This window comes from Eubalaena glacialis, chromosome 5 (genome assembly GCF_028564815.1).
Source record: "Eubalaena glacialis isolate mEubGla1 chromosome 5, mEubGla1.1.hap2.+ XY, whole genome shotgun sequence".
Taxonomy (NCBI): Eukaryota; Metazoa; Chordata; class Mammalia; order Artiodactyla; family Balaenidae; genus Eubalaena; species Eubalaena glacialis.
Genome location: NC_083720.1, coordinates 36036120 through 36055462, shown reverse-complemented (window position 1 = coordinate 36055462; position 19343 = coordinate 36036120). Strand labels below are relative to the sequence as shown.

General features: G+C 34.6%; 1 protein-coding gene across 1 annotated transcript in view; it reads right to left on the bottom strand.

Moving 5' to 3' along the window:
• TACR3 (tachykinin receptor 3) overlaps positions 1–19343 on the bottom strand; it is a 68280-nt gene that overhangs the window by 22909 nt on the left and 26028 nt on the right. Inside the window, exons 2-3 of the mRNA XM_061191198.1 lie at positions 19048–19236; positions 17152–17302 (exon numbers count right to left, since the gene is read on the bottom strand). Of these exons, the coding sequence (XP_061047181.1) occupies positions 17152–17302; positions 19048–19236 (340 nt within the window). The remainder of the gene's footprint in view (positions 1–17151; positions 17303–19047; positions 19237–19343) is intronic.

Below are 19343 nucleotides of genomic sequence, written 5' to 3'. Positions count from 1 at the left end.
CTGAGGCAGAGAAATAGATCGAGGAGAGGCTGCAAGAAGGAAAGGTGAAGAGGGAGAAGGAAAGGGGAAGGAGATGAAGAGGGAGAGAGAGACACATACAATTGCCTGGGAGCTGACTTGTAAAGAAACGCCAAAAGAGTTTTATGTTCTGAGAGGCAAATTCTCTCTTTGGGCTAATGTACAAAATCCTCAGTAAAATTTACACTTGTCATTCAGGATACATGAAAATGAAAAAAAGTGATATATATGAAGTTACTTAAAATCTGGGTCATATCAATAGTGGTAAATGAAAACAGTAGGTTATCGGGAACTAGCTATCATACAAAATCAAGAGTCAGAATCACTTACAGAGCACTATGTGAGGGGCAGACAGGTGTCATTCTAGGCACTTTTAAGGACTGCACTGTCCCTTGTTGCAAAGATTATGTAAAGATGGAACGGCAAAATAATTTCAAAAGGAACTGTCTCCTCTAAGGCAGGAATGAAGAAAGAGGAGTAAAGGAGAAAGGGGAAATAGAAGGGCTCTCAAAAGCAAACAGCCAACTGGGGATGAGATAAAGGAGTAAAATGTTCAAGTCAAACAAACAGAAAAACAGTTTCCTCGGTTTTCTTTCTGTTTAAGGTTAAGCCTGTTAGAATAAAGTGGAGAGGAACACTACCCTCATTAAAGAGCTGTCTCACTTGCCAGGAAACTTGCATCTTTATAGCAGAGCAGAAATCCTCCTCGGTGCCAGGAAGCCCTTGACTGTATCAACCCCTGTGTCCTAGCTGTCAAGAAAGAGATTATTCATGTATTCTTTGCATTTTAGAAAGGATTTTTGTTTTTAGGAAAAATATTTTTAGCTGATGTTACCAGCTGAGGGCCTGGGGTAGAATGGGAGGCTCTTGGAAATATCTCTATTAATTATTTTCTTGATCAGGCAGTTTATATTTGATGTTGATAAAATTAGTTTTGCAAACCACAGAGTTACACCTCCACTGGTGACTTCCTAAATTCAGTGCCTGTGGAACATCTGAATAGACAGCAAGTATTCCTGCAGCTGAGACAGGTCTGGCTTTAGCAGCTGTGGGCTTTGTGGGCATGTACATGCAGGGGTTGTGCCAGGCCAGAGTCTGAGCTGCCTCAATAGCTCCCACAGCAGATCCAGGTGCATGACTACTGCAGTCCTGGAACCTGACCTCAGTAGATCTGCACCAGTGGCCTGGTGAAAACAACACCTGTGAGTCACCAGGACCATCTGCCGGCATACCCAAGGTTAAGGTGGGACTGACAGCAGTGCCAACAACAGTGTACTTTATGAGCCTGCACAATGCATGAAAGGGGACACAACAGAGCACACTCATAGGTGAACAACCCCAGAGGAGGAATACTCAGAGGATTCTCTCCCAGTGGGAGTACTTCAATCCTGCCTACCTCGCATCGCAGATCAGAAACACAGCTAAGAAACATATCTCAGGGCCTCTACTTCAACAACTAGGGAGCACACCATACCCCTGACAGGGCAGTGACAACCGCAGAGCAAAGGGGAGGCCCAGCTCAATATCCAGCTCACCCACCAGGAGGCAGAAACCAGAAGCAAGAGGAACTGTGATCCTGCAGGCTGTGGAAAGGAGACCATAAACACAATAAGTTAGACAAAATGAGATGACAGAGAAATCAGTTGCAGATGAAGGAGCAAGATAAAAGCCTACAGAACAACTAAATGAAGAGGAGATAGGCAATTGACCTGAAAAAGAATTCAGAATAATGATAGTAAAGATGATCCAAGATCTTGGAAAAAGAATGGAGGCATGGATTGAGAAGATGCAACAAATGTTTAATGAAGACCTAGAAGAACTAAAGAACAAACAGAGATGAACAATACAATAACTGAAATGAAAAATACTTTAGAAGGAATCAATAGCAGAATAACTGAGGCAGAAGAATGGATAAGTGATCTGGAAGGCAAAATGGTGGAAATCACTGCCATGGAACAGAATAAAGAAAAAAGAATGAAAAGAAATGAGGACAGTCTCCGAGACCTCTGCGACAACATCAAACACAAGAACATTTGAATTACAGCGGTCCCAGAAGAAGAAGAGAAAGAGAAAGGGCCTGGGAAAATATTTGAAGACATTATAGTCGGAAACTTCCCTAATGTGGGAAAGGAAATAGTCACCCAAGTCCAGGAAGCACAGAGAGTCCCATACAGGATAAACCCAAGAAGGAACATGCCGAGACACATATTCATCAAACTAACAAAAATTAAATGCAAAGAAAAAATATTAAAAACAACAAGGGAAAGCAACAAATCACATACAAGGGAATCCCCATAAGGTTATCAGATGACTTTTCAGCACAAACTCTGCAGGCCGGGAGGGAGTGTCATGATATGTTTAAAGTAATGAAAGGGAAAAACATACAACCAAGAATACTCTACACAGCAAGGCTCTCATTCAGATTCAATGGAGAAATCAAAAGCTTTACAGACAAGCAAAAGCTAAGCGAATTCAGCACCACCAAACCAGCCCTACAACAAATGCTAAAGGAAGTTCTCTAGGCAGGGAAAAAAAAACTTCAAAGAGACCACAACTAGAAACAAGAAAATCACAAATGGGAAAGCTAACTGGTAAAGGCAAACATACAGTAAAGGCAGGAAATCATCCATTAAAAATATAATATTAAAATCAGCAACAGTGAGAAGAGAAGTGTACAAATGCAGGAAATGGGAATTGTATTTGAAACGAAGAGACCAGCAACTTAAAACAACCTTGTATATATATAGACTGCTTTATCAAAACCTCATGGAAAACACAAACCAAAAAACTACAATAGATACACACACAAAAAGGAAAAAGCAACCCAAACACAAGACTAAAGATGGTCATCAGATCACAAGCGAAGAGAACAAAAGAGGAAAGGAAGAAAAAACACCTATAAAAACAAACCCAAAACAATTAAGAAATTGGCAATAGAACTACATATCAATAATTACCTTAAATGTAAATGGATTAAATGCTCAAACCAAAAGACTTAGACTGACTGAATGGATACAAAACAAGGCCCTATATAGGCTGTCTACAAGAAACCCACTTCAGACCTAGGGGTACATACAGACTGACAATGAAGGGATGGAAAAAGATATTCCATGCAAATGGAAATCAAAAGAAAGCCGGAGTAGCAATATTCATATCAGACAAAATAGACTTTAAAATAAAGACTGTTATAAGAGGCAAGGAAGGTCACTACATAATGATCAAGGGATCAATCCAAGAAGAAGATATGAAATTGTAAATATTTATGTATGCAACATAGGAGCACCTCAATATATAAGGCAAATGCTAACAGCCGTAAAAGGGGAAATCAACAGTAACACAATAATAGTGGGGGACTTAAACACCCCACTTACATCAATGGACAGATCATCCAGACAGAAAATTAATAAGGAAACACAGCCTTAAATGACACATTAGACCAAATAGACTTAACTGATATTTACAGGGCATTCCATTTGAAAGCAGCAGAATACAGTTTCTTCTCAAGTGCACATGGAACATTCTCCAGGATAGATCACATCTTGGGTCACAGATCAAGCCTTGATAAATTTAAGAAAATTTAAATCATATCAAGCACCTTGTCTGACCACAACGCTATGAGGTTAGAACTCAATTACAGGAAACAATCTATAAAAAACACAAACACATGGAGGCTAACCAATATGTTATTAAATAACCAATGGGTCACTGAAGAAATCAAAGAGGAAATCAAAAAACACCTAGAGACAAATGACAATGAAAACATTGATCCTAGATCTATGGGACACAGCAAAAACAGTTCTAAGAGGGAAGTTTATAGCAATACAATCTTACCTTAAGAAACAAGAAAAATTTCAAATAAAGGACCTAACCTTATACCTAAAGCTACTAGAGAAAGAAGAACAGACAGAACCCAAAGTTAGTAGAAGGAAAGAAATCATAAAGATCAGAGCAGAAATAAATGAAATAGAGACAAAGAAAACAGTAGCAAAGATCAATGAAACTAAAAGCTGGTTCTTTGAGAAGATAAACAAAATTGATAAATCTTTAGCCAGACTCATCAAGAAAAAAAGGGAGTGGTCTCAAATCAATAAAATTAGAAGTGAAAAAGGGGAAATTACAATGGATACCACAGAAATACAAAGATCATAAGAGACTACTACAAGCAACAATACACCGATAAATGGACAACCTAGGAGAAATGGACAAATTCCTAGAAAGGAACAACCTTCCAAGACTGAACCAGAAAGAAATAGAAAATATGAACAGACCAGTCACAAGTACTCAAACTGAAAGTGTGATTTTAAAACGTCCAACAAAGAAAAGCCCAGAACCAGATGGCTCCACAGGCAAATTCTATCAAACATTTAGAGAAGAGTTGATACCTACCCTTCTGAAACTCTTCCAAATATTGCAGAGGCAGGAACACTCCCAAGCTCATTCTACAAGGCCACCATCACCCTGATACCAAAACCAGACAAAGATAACACAAAAAAAGAAAAGAACAGGCCGATATCATGGATGAACATAGATGCAAAAATCCTCAACAAAATACTAGCAAACAGAATCCAACAACACATTTAAAGGATCATACACCATGATCAAGTGTGATTTATCCCAGGGATGCAAGGATTCTTCAATATATGCAAATCAATCAATGTGATACCCCACATTAACAAACTGAAGAATAAAAACCATATAGTCATCTTAATAGATGCAGAAAAAAGCTTTTGACAACTTTCAACACCGATTTATGATTAAAACTCTCCAGAAAGTGTGCTTAAAGGGAACCTACATCAACATAATAAAGGCCATATGTGACAACCCTACAGCTAACATCATACCCAATGGTGAAAAGCTGAAAGCATTTCCTCTAAGATCAGGAACAAGACAAGGATGTCCACTCACCACTTTTATTTGGCATAGTTTTGGAAGTCTTAGCCATGGCTATCAGAGAAGAGAAAGAAATAAAAGGAATCCAAACTGGAAAATAAGAACTAAACTGTCACTGTTTGCAGATGACATGATACTATACATAGAAAATCTTAAAGATGCTACCAGAAAAATACTATAGCTCATCAAGGAATTTGGTAAAGTTGCAGGATACAAAATTTATACACAGAAATCTCTTGCATTACTATATACTAAAAACAAAAGATCAGAAAGAGAAATTAAGGAAACAATCCCATTTACCATCATATCAATAAGAATAAAATACCTAGGAATAAACCTACCTAAGGAGGCAAAAGAGCTGTACTCAGAAAACTATTAGATACTGATGAAAGAAATCAAAGATGATACAAACAGATGGAGAGATATACCATGTTCTTGGCTTGGAAGAATCAATAATGTGAAAATGACTATATTACCCAAAGCAATCTACAGATTCCACACAATCCGTATCAAATTACCAATGGCATTTTTCACAGAATTAGAACAAAAAAATTTACAATTTGTTTGGAAACAAAAAAGACCCTGAATAGCCAAAGCAATCTTGAAAAAAAAGAATGGAGCCGGAGGAATCAGGCTCCCTGACTTCAGACTACACTACAAAGCTACAGTAATTAAAACAGTAAGATACTGGCACAAAAACAGAAATACAGATCAATGGAACAGGATAGAAAGTCCAGAGATAAACCCACGCACCTATGAGCACCTAATCCATGACAAAGGAGGCAAGAATATACAATCGAGAAAAGACAGTCTCTTCAATAAGTGGTGCTGGGAAAACAGGACAGCTAGGTGCAAAAGAATGAAATTAGAACACTCCCTAACACCATATGCAAAAATAAACTAAAAATGGATTAAAGACCTAAATGTAAGACTGGATACTGTAAAACGCTTAGAGGAAAACATAGCCAGAACACTCTTTGACATAAATCACAGCAAGATCTTTTTTGATCCACCTCCTAGAGTAATGAAACTAAAAACAAAAATAAAATATGGGGCCTAATTAAACTTCAAATTTTTACACAGCAAAGGAAACCATAAACAAGATGAAAAGACAACCCTCAGAATGGGAGAAAATATTTGCAAATGAAGCAACCGACAAGGAATTAATCTCCAAAATATACAAACAGCTCATGCAGCTCAATATCACAAAAACAAACAACCCAATCAAACAATGGGCAGAAAATCTAAATAAACATTTCTCCAAAGAAGACATACAGTTGGTCAAAAAACATATGAAAAGATGCTCAAGATCACTCATTACTAGAGAAATACAAATCACAACTACAATGAGGTATCACCTCACACCGGTCAGAATGGCCTTCATCAAAAAATCTACAAATAATGAATGATGGAGAGCATGTGGAGAAAAGGGAACCCTCTTGCACTGTCGGTGGGAATGTAAATTGGTACTGCCACTATGGAGAATAGTATGGAGGTTCCTCAAAAAACTAAAAATAGAACTACCATATGACCCAGCAATCCCACTCCTGGGCATATACCCAGAGAAAACCATAATTCAAAAAGATGCATGCACCCCAATTTTTATTGCAGCACTATTTACAATAGCCATGATATGGAACAACCTAAATGTCCATCAACAGAGGAATGGATGAAGAAGATGTGGTACATATATACAATGGAATATTACTCAGCCATAAAAAGGAATGAATTAATGCCATTTGCAGTGACGTAGATTGACCTAGAGTTTGTCATACAGAGTGAAGTAAGTCAGAAAGAGAAAGATAAATATCGTATAATGTGGCTTATATGTGGAATCTAAAAAAATGGTACAGATGAACTTATTTGCAAAGCAGAAATAGAGTCACAGATGTAGAAATCAAACTTTTGGTTACCAAGGGGGGCGGGGGGAGTGGGATGAATTGCGAGATTGGGATTGACATATGTACACTACTATATATAAAATGGACAACCTACTGTAATGATAACCTACTGTATAGCACAGGGAACTCTGGTCAGTGCTCTGTGGTGACCTAAATGGGAAGGGAATCTGAAAAAGAGTGGATATATGTGTATATATAACTGATTCACTTTGCTGTACAGCAGAAACTAACACAACATTGTAAAGCAGCTATACTCCAATAAAAAATTTTTTTAAATTAATATAATCATTATCACCAATAATTAGCACCCGTTTATTGATCACAAAATACATGTGTTAACGTCTAGCAAACTGATATAGAAAACCCTTGTAAAAACAAAAGTATATGCATGGTGTAAATTCTTTTTACTAACGTGAATTTTTTGTTTACTGGAATACTATATCAATAATCTATAATGGGGAGAGTCCTATATTATTTTACTAGTGGCAGGGCTAAGAAATATTTTTATTTAACAAAATAAGGAAAACTTTCAAGAACAGTTTCATTTATTCAGCAAAAGATAAGTAGACCTCATTTTTGGTCCTGAGGATATAATATAATCCTGAAGACATGAACTTTGTCCTGAAGATTCAGACTAAAATCTTTCCTCTGTGTGCTGGGTCTAGGGGCAGAGTATCAGGTTGGAACTCAGGAAGCCTAATTTCCAGAACTAGTTCTCCGTTTAAAGATTTTTGACCTTTAGCAAGTCACATCACATGACTGCATTTTCTTATGTATAAAATGAGAATGCAGCTGATTCACAAAACTTTATTCTTTCAATCATTTATTAATTCACCATCCATCCATCCAGAAATCATTATGCTAGGCACTGAGGAGACAATAGTGAGTACAGCACTTCTCTTGTTCAGTAGTCTACAACAGATTTGGGAATTTACCTGTGATAAAATGCCCCACATTTCTTAGGGACATTACCAATCATCATTTTAATTTAACCTAATTTTAAAGTACCTTATTCTTTCCTCCTCTATTTTTTTGTATACTCTAACAGTACTTGAACTTATTTTTAAATGAGGTTTAATTATAAACTGAAGAATTGTAAATGGATATTAAATGATATATTGTTGTTGAGATAAGTGGAATTTCAATTATTCAAACAGTCTAGTTAAGTCTACATTAAGAACTACTAAAGCAAGGTAAAAGAGCTTGAGTTTCCTGATTTGTTAAAAATGGAAGAAAATAGTTTCCACCAGGCTTACCTCCTGGGGATATTGTGAAGATCAGTACAGTCTATGTATGAGAATACAACTTGTATAATATAAATACTCAGAAGTAAAGTATCATTCTGAAACCTGGTCCTTTGAGCCAGTTCTCTAAAAGAACTCAACTCTAAAAACTTTTGTCCAGGATTCAAGTCCAAGTTCTGCCACTTATTAATTTTGTGAGTTTGAGATTCAATTTCATTTTTATGTAAAACAAGAAAAAATCACATAGATACTGTGAGAATTAAATAATATTCATGTGAAAGTTATTTTGAAACTGTGACTCACTGTAAAATGTAGGTCAATATTATGTTTAAAAAGATAAATGGCCAGTTTTATACCTCTTTACTTTTCTACCACATGATGCTTTCTTATCTTCACAGTACTGGCATATATATTCACAGTAAAGTGCCTAAAGTAACAGGTACCATTTACTGAGAACAGTTCTATGTGCCAGGCACTTTTTGAAGTACTTAACACGTATTGCCTCATTTAATCCCTATACAACCACATAGTATATGCATTATTATTATTTTCATTTCAGCTTATAGGGATTGTAACCTCTCTGAGGCTCAGATAGGTTATATTCCCCAAGGTATGTGCCAGAGTCAACATTTGAACTTGGCACACTGAATAAGAGTCCCTGTTCCCAGTCATTACATTAAATTGTCTAAGAGTAACATAAAAGAATGCCATTTGTTTATCCATTCATCAACCCATTCTATGTTTCTCTGGATATGTATTTTCCAATTCTCTCAAAGTTAATAAATATAATCTAATTCCATAAACAAAAAATCATTTTTAACTAAACAAAATGATTTTATGAATTTTTATATGTAAAAATAAACAAGAATCACTGAGAAAATTCTGGGAAAAAAAGAGTAAATAGAGGTGAAGAGTTGCCCTATCAGATATTAAAGTACATATAAAGCTTCATTAATTTAACCAGTATGGTGATAATGCATGAACAGCCAGATAAAACAGAGTAGAAAGGCGACTGAGTCTCAAACACATTGGAGAACTTAGAATATGATAATTGTAACATTTTAAGTTAGTGTTGGAAAAGATGGGTTACTCAATAAATGGAGGTAGATATAACAGGAAAACATCTAGAAAATAATACTGGAGTCTCATTCCACAACTTACATAAATAAACTTCAGCTACTTCTAAATTTTACACAACAAACACATTATGAAACCACTGGAAGAGTTTGATTTAATCTAATCTATCCATATAAAGAGTGATTTTATAAAATCGACAATAATTGATACTATTCTCACACACAAGAGCATGTTCTGAAGTATTGAGAATTGTAAGATAGTGGTCCAGGTTCATTCTTTTATATGTAGCTGTCCAGTTTTCCCAACACCATTTATTGAAGAGACTGTCCTTTCCCCATTGTATATTCTTGGCTCCTTTGTTGTAAATTTCTTGAGCATGTATGTGTGGGTTCTTTTCTGGGTTCTATTCTGTTCCATTGATAAATGCGTTTGTTTTTATGCCAATACCATACTGTTTTAATTACTATAGCTCTGTAATATAGTTTGAAATCAGGACACATGCTGCCTTCAGCTTGGTTTTTCTTTCTCAAGATTGGTTTGGCTATTCGGTGTTTTTATGTGGTTCCATACAAATTTTATAATTATTTGTTCTATTTCTGTGAAAAATGCTATTAGAATTTTGATAGGAATTGCATTGAATCTATAGATTGCTTTAGGTACTATGAGCATTTTAACAATATTAATTCTTCCAATCCATGAACACAAAACATCTTTCCATTTATTTGTGGCTTCTTCAATTTCTTTCATCACTGTCTCATTGTTTTCAGTGTACGGGTATTTCACCTCCTTGGTTAAGCTTATTCCTAGATATTTTATTCTTTTTGATGCAATTGTAAGTGTTATTGTTTTCTTAATTTCTCTTTCTGATAGTTTGCTATTAGTGTATAGAAATGCAACAAATTTCTCTATGTTGATGGTGTAGCACTTGTTATTGATTTCATATGCTAAACTTAATTTTCTTTTGAGAAATCCACATTGTGTAAACTTGGTTGCAATCTTCCCTGCACCTATAATTGCAGCATGAGAAATATTAGTGGGTAATCCATAGAGGAATCTTTTCAAGTGATTGCCACGCACTAAAGGGCTGCAGATATTTCCTCCTAAAGTGCTATCTTTTCGTATATTTTTCGAAAGGAATAAACATTTCCACTTCTCAAGTACTGTAGCAAACTAGAAAGGAATACACAGAAACTTTTCTAGGCTTTTCAAAATAATTCCTATCCACTGCCACTTAGGGAGAAGATTTAATCAAAGCAAGTGACATTTGCAATCGATGCAAAGCTTAGAGGTAGGCGGTACACCTGATTGCAGGTTGTATCCCTGGTGGGGTAGAAGTTAGAGAGAGGGAATGAACAGCTGTTAGTTTTCTTTACACTTCACTGCTTCAATTAGAAGTATTTCGTGATAATATTATTCATATCTGTTATAAATTTTAGGTGTTTTTTGACTTTGTTTTGATTTTAGTTATTTTCCTTTAAGACGATGGGGTTTTGAAATACCCAGTTGGATAAATTTTCATTATATCCTGATGAATTAAACTATTTATATAATTTCAGGAGTATAAAAAGCAGATATGTTCTAATGGTGTTCTTTGATTTATCAGCCAAAATACAAACTTTTCTCAAAATATCTTAATGAAAAATACTTGGTAAAAAATTAGGAACTTCTATATAAAAGTGCTTACAATATTTATTTTTCTTTGTTGGGGAAATATTGTGTTATACATGACAGAAACTTAAAAAGATAATTTCATGGTTTTTGACTTTAATTTCCCTAGAAAATCTACTACTAAAATGTTGGTTTTATACCTGGATGATAATATACATTTTTTAAAACAAATTTATTTATTTATTTATTTTTGGCTGCGTTGGGTCTTCATTGCCGTGTGCAGGCTTTCTACAGATGCGGCGAGTGGGGGCTACTCTTCATTGTGGTGAGCAGGCTTCTCATTGCGGTGGCTTCTCTTGTTGTGGAGCACAGGCTCTAGGCGCATGGGCTTCAGTAGTTGTGGCACACGGGCTCAGTAGCTGTGGCTCGCGGGCTCTAGAGCACAGGCTCAGTAGTTGTGGCACACGGGCTTAGTTGCTCCGCGGCATGTGGGATCTTCCCGGACCAGGGATCGAACCCATGTCCCCTGCATTGGCAGACAGATTCTTAACCACTGTGTCACCAGGGAAGTCCCAATAATATACATTTTTAAAAGAAAGTAGAATACACAAGGTATGTATTTTTAAAGTATGGATATATTTTAAAAGGGATGTATGGTTTTATGATTAATAATATGACAAATTATTGGATAAAAATGCCTGGAAATAAGTGGTAGTGTGTCATGGAGATGTAGAAATGAGAGAAGGACACAGATAGGTGAGCTATACTGCATTGTATATAAGCTTGTACATCTACATAATGTATTACTATTTGAAGTATAAGTCATATGGATAATTCTAATTATTTTTTATTGCAACATAGTAAGCAAAGTACATAGAGATAAAGAACTTGGTTATGGGGAAAATTAGACAGAAAAATTCTAGTTTATTCTCAAGGTCAGCGTTTCGGCAGATTCCCAAGTACTCTGACATTTACCACTGCTGATATTGCACAGTAAGTGCTCTCTTAGAAAAATATATACATTTTATGTTACTTTATTTGCTACAGCTGGATAGTAAAGGAAGACAACGGTTAGGAAAAACACTCAGATTAATATCATAAAATGTGATGTAAATGTTAAAACACAGAAAATAAAATATGGTATCAAATTCTTGATTCACCTTTTTAAAATGGATATTCTCCAAGAGTAAGGGCTTTATAGGCTAAATCTGAAAAATTTGAAAGTAACTGTTTTTTTTTCCCTCCCTCCTATGGTTGAGATGTTTTAGCATTAGTTAAATGTCATCACAGGAAAATTGCCATTTGTATCTCTTGTTAAATTAATACATAGAAAAAAACAAGCAACTTTAGGTCACTTGGAAACTGATTTTATCCTTAATGTAATTTACCTTCACTATAAATCTTGATAAAACCTACGGCTGTCTTAAATAAAAATTCTTTATTAATTAAAAGAAGTAAAATGAGAGTCAGATATAAATGTCTGGAAATGAGTTCTACATTCAATTTTACACTGAATTTGATTTTAATTTAAAAATTTTAAGGTAAAGATAATATTGATTTGCAATATAAACAAAGTCCTGTTACTGGTTTGGGATATATATATATATACACATATATATATATGGCAGGTCACAAATTTCCTTCATAAGATCATAAAGCAAAACTGGCCGCCCTCTTGGAATATCCTCATTTACACAAATCTGATGCATTTTCCTGTTTTTTTTTTTTTTTTTTTAAGTAAAAAATGAGAGAGAAAGAGCACCATGTACAGGATGGAAGCTTTTTGCCAGTTTCTTGACTGTGGCAAGATTTTAATCTGCTGCCTTAAAGAACAGCAGTAAGGCAAGGGGTTCATGAAATTTTAGGTTCTGATCAGATATACCATTCTAGAATAGGTCTTTTCAAAACTGCAAATGTATTTTAAATCAGCTTATGAGTTGAACACTATATATTAAAATCTGACTTTTCATATGCCAACATGTGGTATATTACATAAAGAGAGAAGGTTTCAAGTTTTGCTGTATAATTATTATGACTTTAATAGATAGCTTTAATAATAATTTTCATTTATAGTATTTTAGCCAAGGTTTTAATAGGTAGCCAAAATCTGTGACTATATCTGACAATAAGTAAAATAAAATACACAAAGTTCAGTTTCTTTTTCTATGCACTAAATTATTCTCACACTGGAATGTAAGCATTAATACAATAATGCTCAGAAAAGAGGATAATGTTAGAAGAGCATTCTCTCCTAGAAATTTATAAAAAAATTATAATTTTAATTTTCAATTTGAATTTTATAGCAATGTACTGAATAGTACATATTTCCTGAAGGAGCGCTTTGGCAAGAATATTAACCAATTACCACCAAAAACAACAGAATTAACCTTAGCCAAGGCTTTGGGGATTGTGTGATATTAATTGATATTTTATATTTTTCTACTATCTGAAGATACTGTTATTTAAAGTGCAGGGATTCTGAAGTTAAAGAGGCATTATTATTTCAATATACATATTTAAGTAGACATATTTAAAGCCAATGGGTACATAGCATACAGGATCTTAAAACTCAGAAAACTTACTGTAAGTTAAGGATACCTTTGGTTCAGTTATGAGGTGTACAAAGTGCTTTGAAATTGTAAAATACATCATATAAGAAAGAGTATATTAGTGTGCTTGCTAACTCTTTTGGAAAGACTGGTTCTACATATGGGACTTAAATGTTAGACAGTCCTACAAATTGCCTCCTAGAGTTTAATAAGCTGCTTGCAGCCATAGAATTTTAATACTGATTTTCAGGTTCAACATTCCAATTTTAATGATAAGCACATATTTCTAGAGGTATTACCTTATTTCTCCAAACTAATATTTAGTCTTTTGACCTGGTACTGGCTAGAACCACTGGTATTATTTTCAAACTATTTATATACTTAGGCAAGACAAATGTAAAGTTTGAGTGGGGGCAGTTAATCTTAAATTATCTGAAAGTTTCATATTAGCTTCAATTTAAGACATGCTAGGTTCTAAATAGACCTGTAATTTAGTTCTGGCTGTTCTTCACAGAATTTAATCTACAGGGCTTGCAACTGAACACACTTCCTGAAGATTGTGGGAAAAGAGAAATGGAAGCAATGTTTCTCAATAGTTGCAAAGATCTTTTCAGTGATTTGACTAAAATGTCTTAAGCTTTTCTTTATTCTTGTTCATGTATATGTGGGGCTTCCGTCAACAACTGCTATCCTTTTATTAGTAGTACGCTGGCTCAGAGTTGTTTATGGAGTTGTTTTTCCCAACTGTCATGAGGAGTTCGCACTCTTGTAACCAATACTCTCTTAACTCTCAAGTCCAATCTGTTAATACCAAAGATGTATTCTCTAGGAGACGGCATATAATTAAATGGCCCATCCAGGGTAAGATGCATATCTTTGACCTAAGTAGTCATACTAAAATATGAAAAGAGCATGATTACTAGAAACAACTGTATTCCAATCCATACCAGACCATATTTAAATTTTAGATTAAAAAAGAAATTAAGAGAAGAGATGTCTTTATTGTGGAATTTTAAATTTTTGAGCAGAATTGGTGTTATTTCTGAGATACTGATGGTAATATCAATAAGTGACTGTGAAAGAAATACAAGGACAAAGTGATTTATTATGAGAAGTCCATGTCATAAATGTCATTTTATACTATTTCAGCCCAGAACACAATCTGAGAAAAAGAAATATGGACAAGAACTTTTAAATGTCTTAATTTTTTTTTTTAAAGATTTTTTTCTTTTTTTAAAATTTATTTATTTATTTATTATTTTTATTTATGGCTGTGTTGGGTCTTCGTTTCTGTGCGAGGGCTTTCTCTAGTTGCGGCAAGCGGGGGCCACTCTTCATCGCGGTGCGCGGGCCTCTCACTATCGCGGCCTCTCTTGTTGCGGAGCACACGCTCCAGACGCGCAGGCTCAGTAATTGTGGCTCACGGGCCTAGTCGCTCCGCGGCATGTGGGATCTTCCCAGACCAGGGCTCGAACCCGTGTTCCCTGCATTAGCAGGCAGATTCTCAACCACTGCGCCACCAGGGAAGCCCAAATGTCTTAATTTTTGAAATATTCTAGAAGAGTCACAGTCTCAGTTTGAATTGATATTTATACTTTGAAATTATAGAGTAATGAAGTAAAAATGTAATACTTATGCCTTACTCTCATCCGTTATATGGGGGCAAATGCAAAAACATTCCCTCTTTCTTTTGTTCCCTCTGGGACTCAACTCAAAAATATAAAGGAGCACTCAGATTAAATTTTCATTTCTTCCTAGAAAAATATTACATGACTATGAAGGAAAAGGAACTATAATCTATAATTACTGGACTTATTTTAATTTTACTAAAATTAAACAGGGGAAAAATATTTTAAAAATACTTAAAGTAGTAGGAAAGAAATAAAAGACAAGAAACTAGGTGGGAAATACAAAGACAAATTATTCTGAAAAATAGTACGCAGACCATCACATCAGTTATTTAATGTGATTATGCCTAAAACATAGCTGTTAGAAAATACTGCCCCCCCAAAGAGTATCTTGCAACATGAGTAAAATGTTAGATAATGAGGGTCAAAATTATAAGATGATCATGTTACTGAAGTTCTGCTAGTTCTATGATTTTTTTTTAATGTGGTAAAGACACTGTACACTGCATTTTTAAAATATTTTATTGAAGTATAGTTGATTTACAATGTTGTGTTAATTTCTACTGTACCACAAACTGATTCAGTTATACATATATATATGTACATTCTTTTTCATATTATTTTCCAATATGGTTTATCACAGGATATTAAATATAGTTCCCTGTGCTATACAGTAGGACCTTGTTCTTTATCCATTCTAAGTGTAATAGTTTGCATCTACTAACCCCAAACTCCCAGTCCCTCTTCTACCACCCCCCTTGGCAACCACAAGTCTGTTCTCTATGTCTGTGAGTCTGTTTCTGTTTTGTAGATAAGTTCATTTGTGTCATATTTTAGATTCCACATATAAGTGATATCATATAGTATCTGTCTTTCTCTTTCTAACTTACCTCACTTAGTATGATAATCTCTAGGTCAATCCATGTTGCTGCAAATGGCATTATTTCATTCTTTTTATGGCTGAGTAGTATTCTATTGTATATATGTACCACATCTTCTTTATCCATTCATCTATCGATGGACATTTAAGTTGTTTCCATGTCTTGGCTACTGCAAATAGTGCTACTATGAACATTGGGGTGCATGTATCTTTTCGAATTATAGTTTTCTCCAGATATATGCCCAGGAGTGGGGTTATGCACTTCATTTTTAATGAAATAAAATGAAATTATATATATATATATTAGGCTGAAATGACTAAATATACGTGAAAAAATATTTGTTTTCAAATACTAGACATCATGATAAAATGTTAACCCAACATAAGCTTTGTACACTTGTCAATAACAGAGGAAAAACATATTAGTGTTAAAATAGAATTCATTTTCTATACTAGATTTTTAAAACCTGATTGATTGTTGTTAAGTGAGTGTTTGTAGGTAAGTGTCCATGTCATAATTGGAATAAACAGTAATTGCCATAATCAGTATGTCTCGCTTATCCTTGGAAAAACTTCTCTGACTTGCACTAGGTACTCATCAATTGGAGAGAGGAAGATGGAATAGATGACTTTAAGATTACTTTTAACTGCACAAATTTATTAAAATATCTCACTCATTGAATCACATAATGATAGTCAGAAAAAAACTAAAGGAAAAAAATAATCCTAGTAAAATATCACTATGATAATTTTTATAGGTTTTCTTGTTTAATGTGAATTGTTCAAAAATAGGTTTTATCATGTCACCCAATAAGTTGTACAAGGGTTTTAATGTAACTTCATCTCTTAATCAGACACCAGATGAGGGAAGGGGGAGGAACGGTGAGGAGGTGTGGAGAAGGGAAGGAGGGAGGGATAGATAAATGGATATTACAGAATTATAGCACATACTAAGAAAGATACCATTCCTGGGATAAATGAAACTTCTGAAAGACTATATAGTACATCAGAGGCATTCTGTTCAATAAAGGACAAAGATAGCTAGAGCTGCAGAAATAAAATCCACTGGGACTCCAACAGTGAAATTTCAGAAGTTTCACGTGGTGTAATTGCAGAATACTCTGCAAAAGGTAATAAAAAGTCTTTCTGTGAGGAAGTAACAATATCCCAGACTGATATTGTACATGGCCAGTGGCTTATAGAAGATAAAAGGAAAGTAAAATTAAAAATTGATAAAAAGAAAAAAACAGGAATAAAGTAGGAGTCAAGCATCAAATCATATTATATTAAAATGCCATAACTGGGTTTTTTCCCTTCTTTTTACACAAATGCTGGATAAATTATATGAAACAGTACCTTCCTTTTAGCCTTTAGCTGCTCATGATACTTGTCACAGGTGTCCCCTGGGATCTCTCCTTCCCAGAGAGTGATTCCAACAATGGTGTATGTGATACCCATGATGAGCAATGGGAAACAGTACACCAGTATAATAACAATAATATGGTAACTGTAAGAAAAAAGAAAGATATATGCTGAAGAGCGTATTGGAATGAAATAGTAAGACTTTGAATTCATTCCATTTTAAGTCATAATTGAACATGCCAAAGATTATTCCCACATTTTCTTTAAGTCCTCATTTCACAAATCCATCACAATACTATGCTATTGTCACTTACAATCATCCAAATGCTACCAGTTCATCTTTGCCAATCTTTACTTTGTGTATGAAAACTATAGCTGAACTGTAGTGCTCATTTAAACTACACACGTTCTCCCTTGCATAGAAGCTCAGGATGAATGCCTTTTCTCTGCTTGGTAGTCATTGAGCTAACCTAATTAAATGTATAATCGGAGGAAAAGAGATGGGACAGATTAAACTGATCAATTGACATATTTTCTCCTGTGTAAAACTATTACATATATCCTACAACATCAGTCATATTTGAAATAAATCATTCTTCATCCAAATGAAAAAAATGTGACTAAATGCTCTGAGTCACACTGGCATTTTTCCAAAGTCATGGTACATTTGATTGCATCATTGAATTTGGTAAATAATACACAGGTGTGTTAGTCACATCAAAATTATTATACTATAAATTATAACTAAATTTTGGGATTTCATAGCTTTCAATAAAAATTATAAGGATGCAATTAGGGAGGACTAGAAGGGCAACCAATAATATAATAGCCAAATTAGAATTTGTATAAACTTTTGGGTGGCTTCTACTATCTTATGAAGGCTTTAAAGTAATTAAAGAGTTTGGTATGCTAGTCTTCTCAATCCCAGTTTTTTTTTTTTTGGTAAAGGGAGTCTTAAATCTTCTTGACTTCTGAAACCTGATAGCTTATTAAGTATTAACTTAAAGCCAATGGGGAATTAAGTCAACAAATAATTTAATTTTATTATTTTGATTAAATTAATTTTGTTATCATACAACCTAAGAATTATTAATAGTATATAATGGATAGAATGCAGTCCTCAGTTTAATAACTGCTGACTGCTTTTCCTTTAATAAGTACTTCTTAATGTTTTTCTTTAAAAATCTGGACTCTGAGTAGAGCAGAGTCTGATAAAATGGCTGCTTTAAAAGATGATCACTGTATTTGTGTCATTTGTTATTTTTAAAGGAAAAAATAGTTCACTAAATAAGAATTTTTTGAAATAAAATTTAAATGGTCAGCATAAAAAACAAAATGCAAACAATTGAACAATTATGTTTTTTTATTTGCTTTTCTTAAGGTGGGTTCAAATTATGAAATATCAAATTCTATCATATAGCATTCCTATTTCCTTTCTAACGTAGTGCTTAAGTTTCTTTAATGCTAAAACAAAGGAACACAACCAAGAACCTACTAAGACTTCCTTTCCCTTCAGCCAGGCTTCTTAGAAGAGCAATCTGCACCTTTGGTTTTCAGTTCCTCCCTTCTGGCTCGTTTCTCAGTGGATAACAACCTGGCTTTCCTTTGCACTTTCATTTCCAGTGATCTTATCAGCTCCTCCAGAAACTCTCCAGAGCTACCCCACATAGAGGTCTTCACATTTTTCCAGTTAGAAACCTTTGTAACTTATACAAACTAATTGACTATATCATATTGTAGTATAGTATTTTTACGTGTCTCTTTCCCAAGTAATGTGTGAGCCCTTGAGGGAAATGTCTATGGCTTATCTATGTAATTGTTGCTCCCAACCTGTAGTTCATTAAGTGTTCAATACATTTAGTTGACAATTGTAATAGAGCGTTAACTTACGTGAAATGTTGTTTGGGACCTTCTGGCCATTGCACATAGCAAAGAGTACGGCCCGGCATGACTTTGGTTTTGGAGTAAAGACACTGAGGGAAGGCAAGTAGAAATGCTAGAATCCAAATGCCTCCAATGACAATCTTGGTTGCAGTTGCAGACAGTCTGGGTTTCAAGGGATCAATAATGGCCATATACCTATATAAAAACAAACAAAACCATTTTGTTGGCCATCTTGTTAGTGGAGTTTAAAATGAGTTTCAGAGGAGTTTCCAGGGCCAGGGTTATCTCTCTTCTGGTAAACA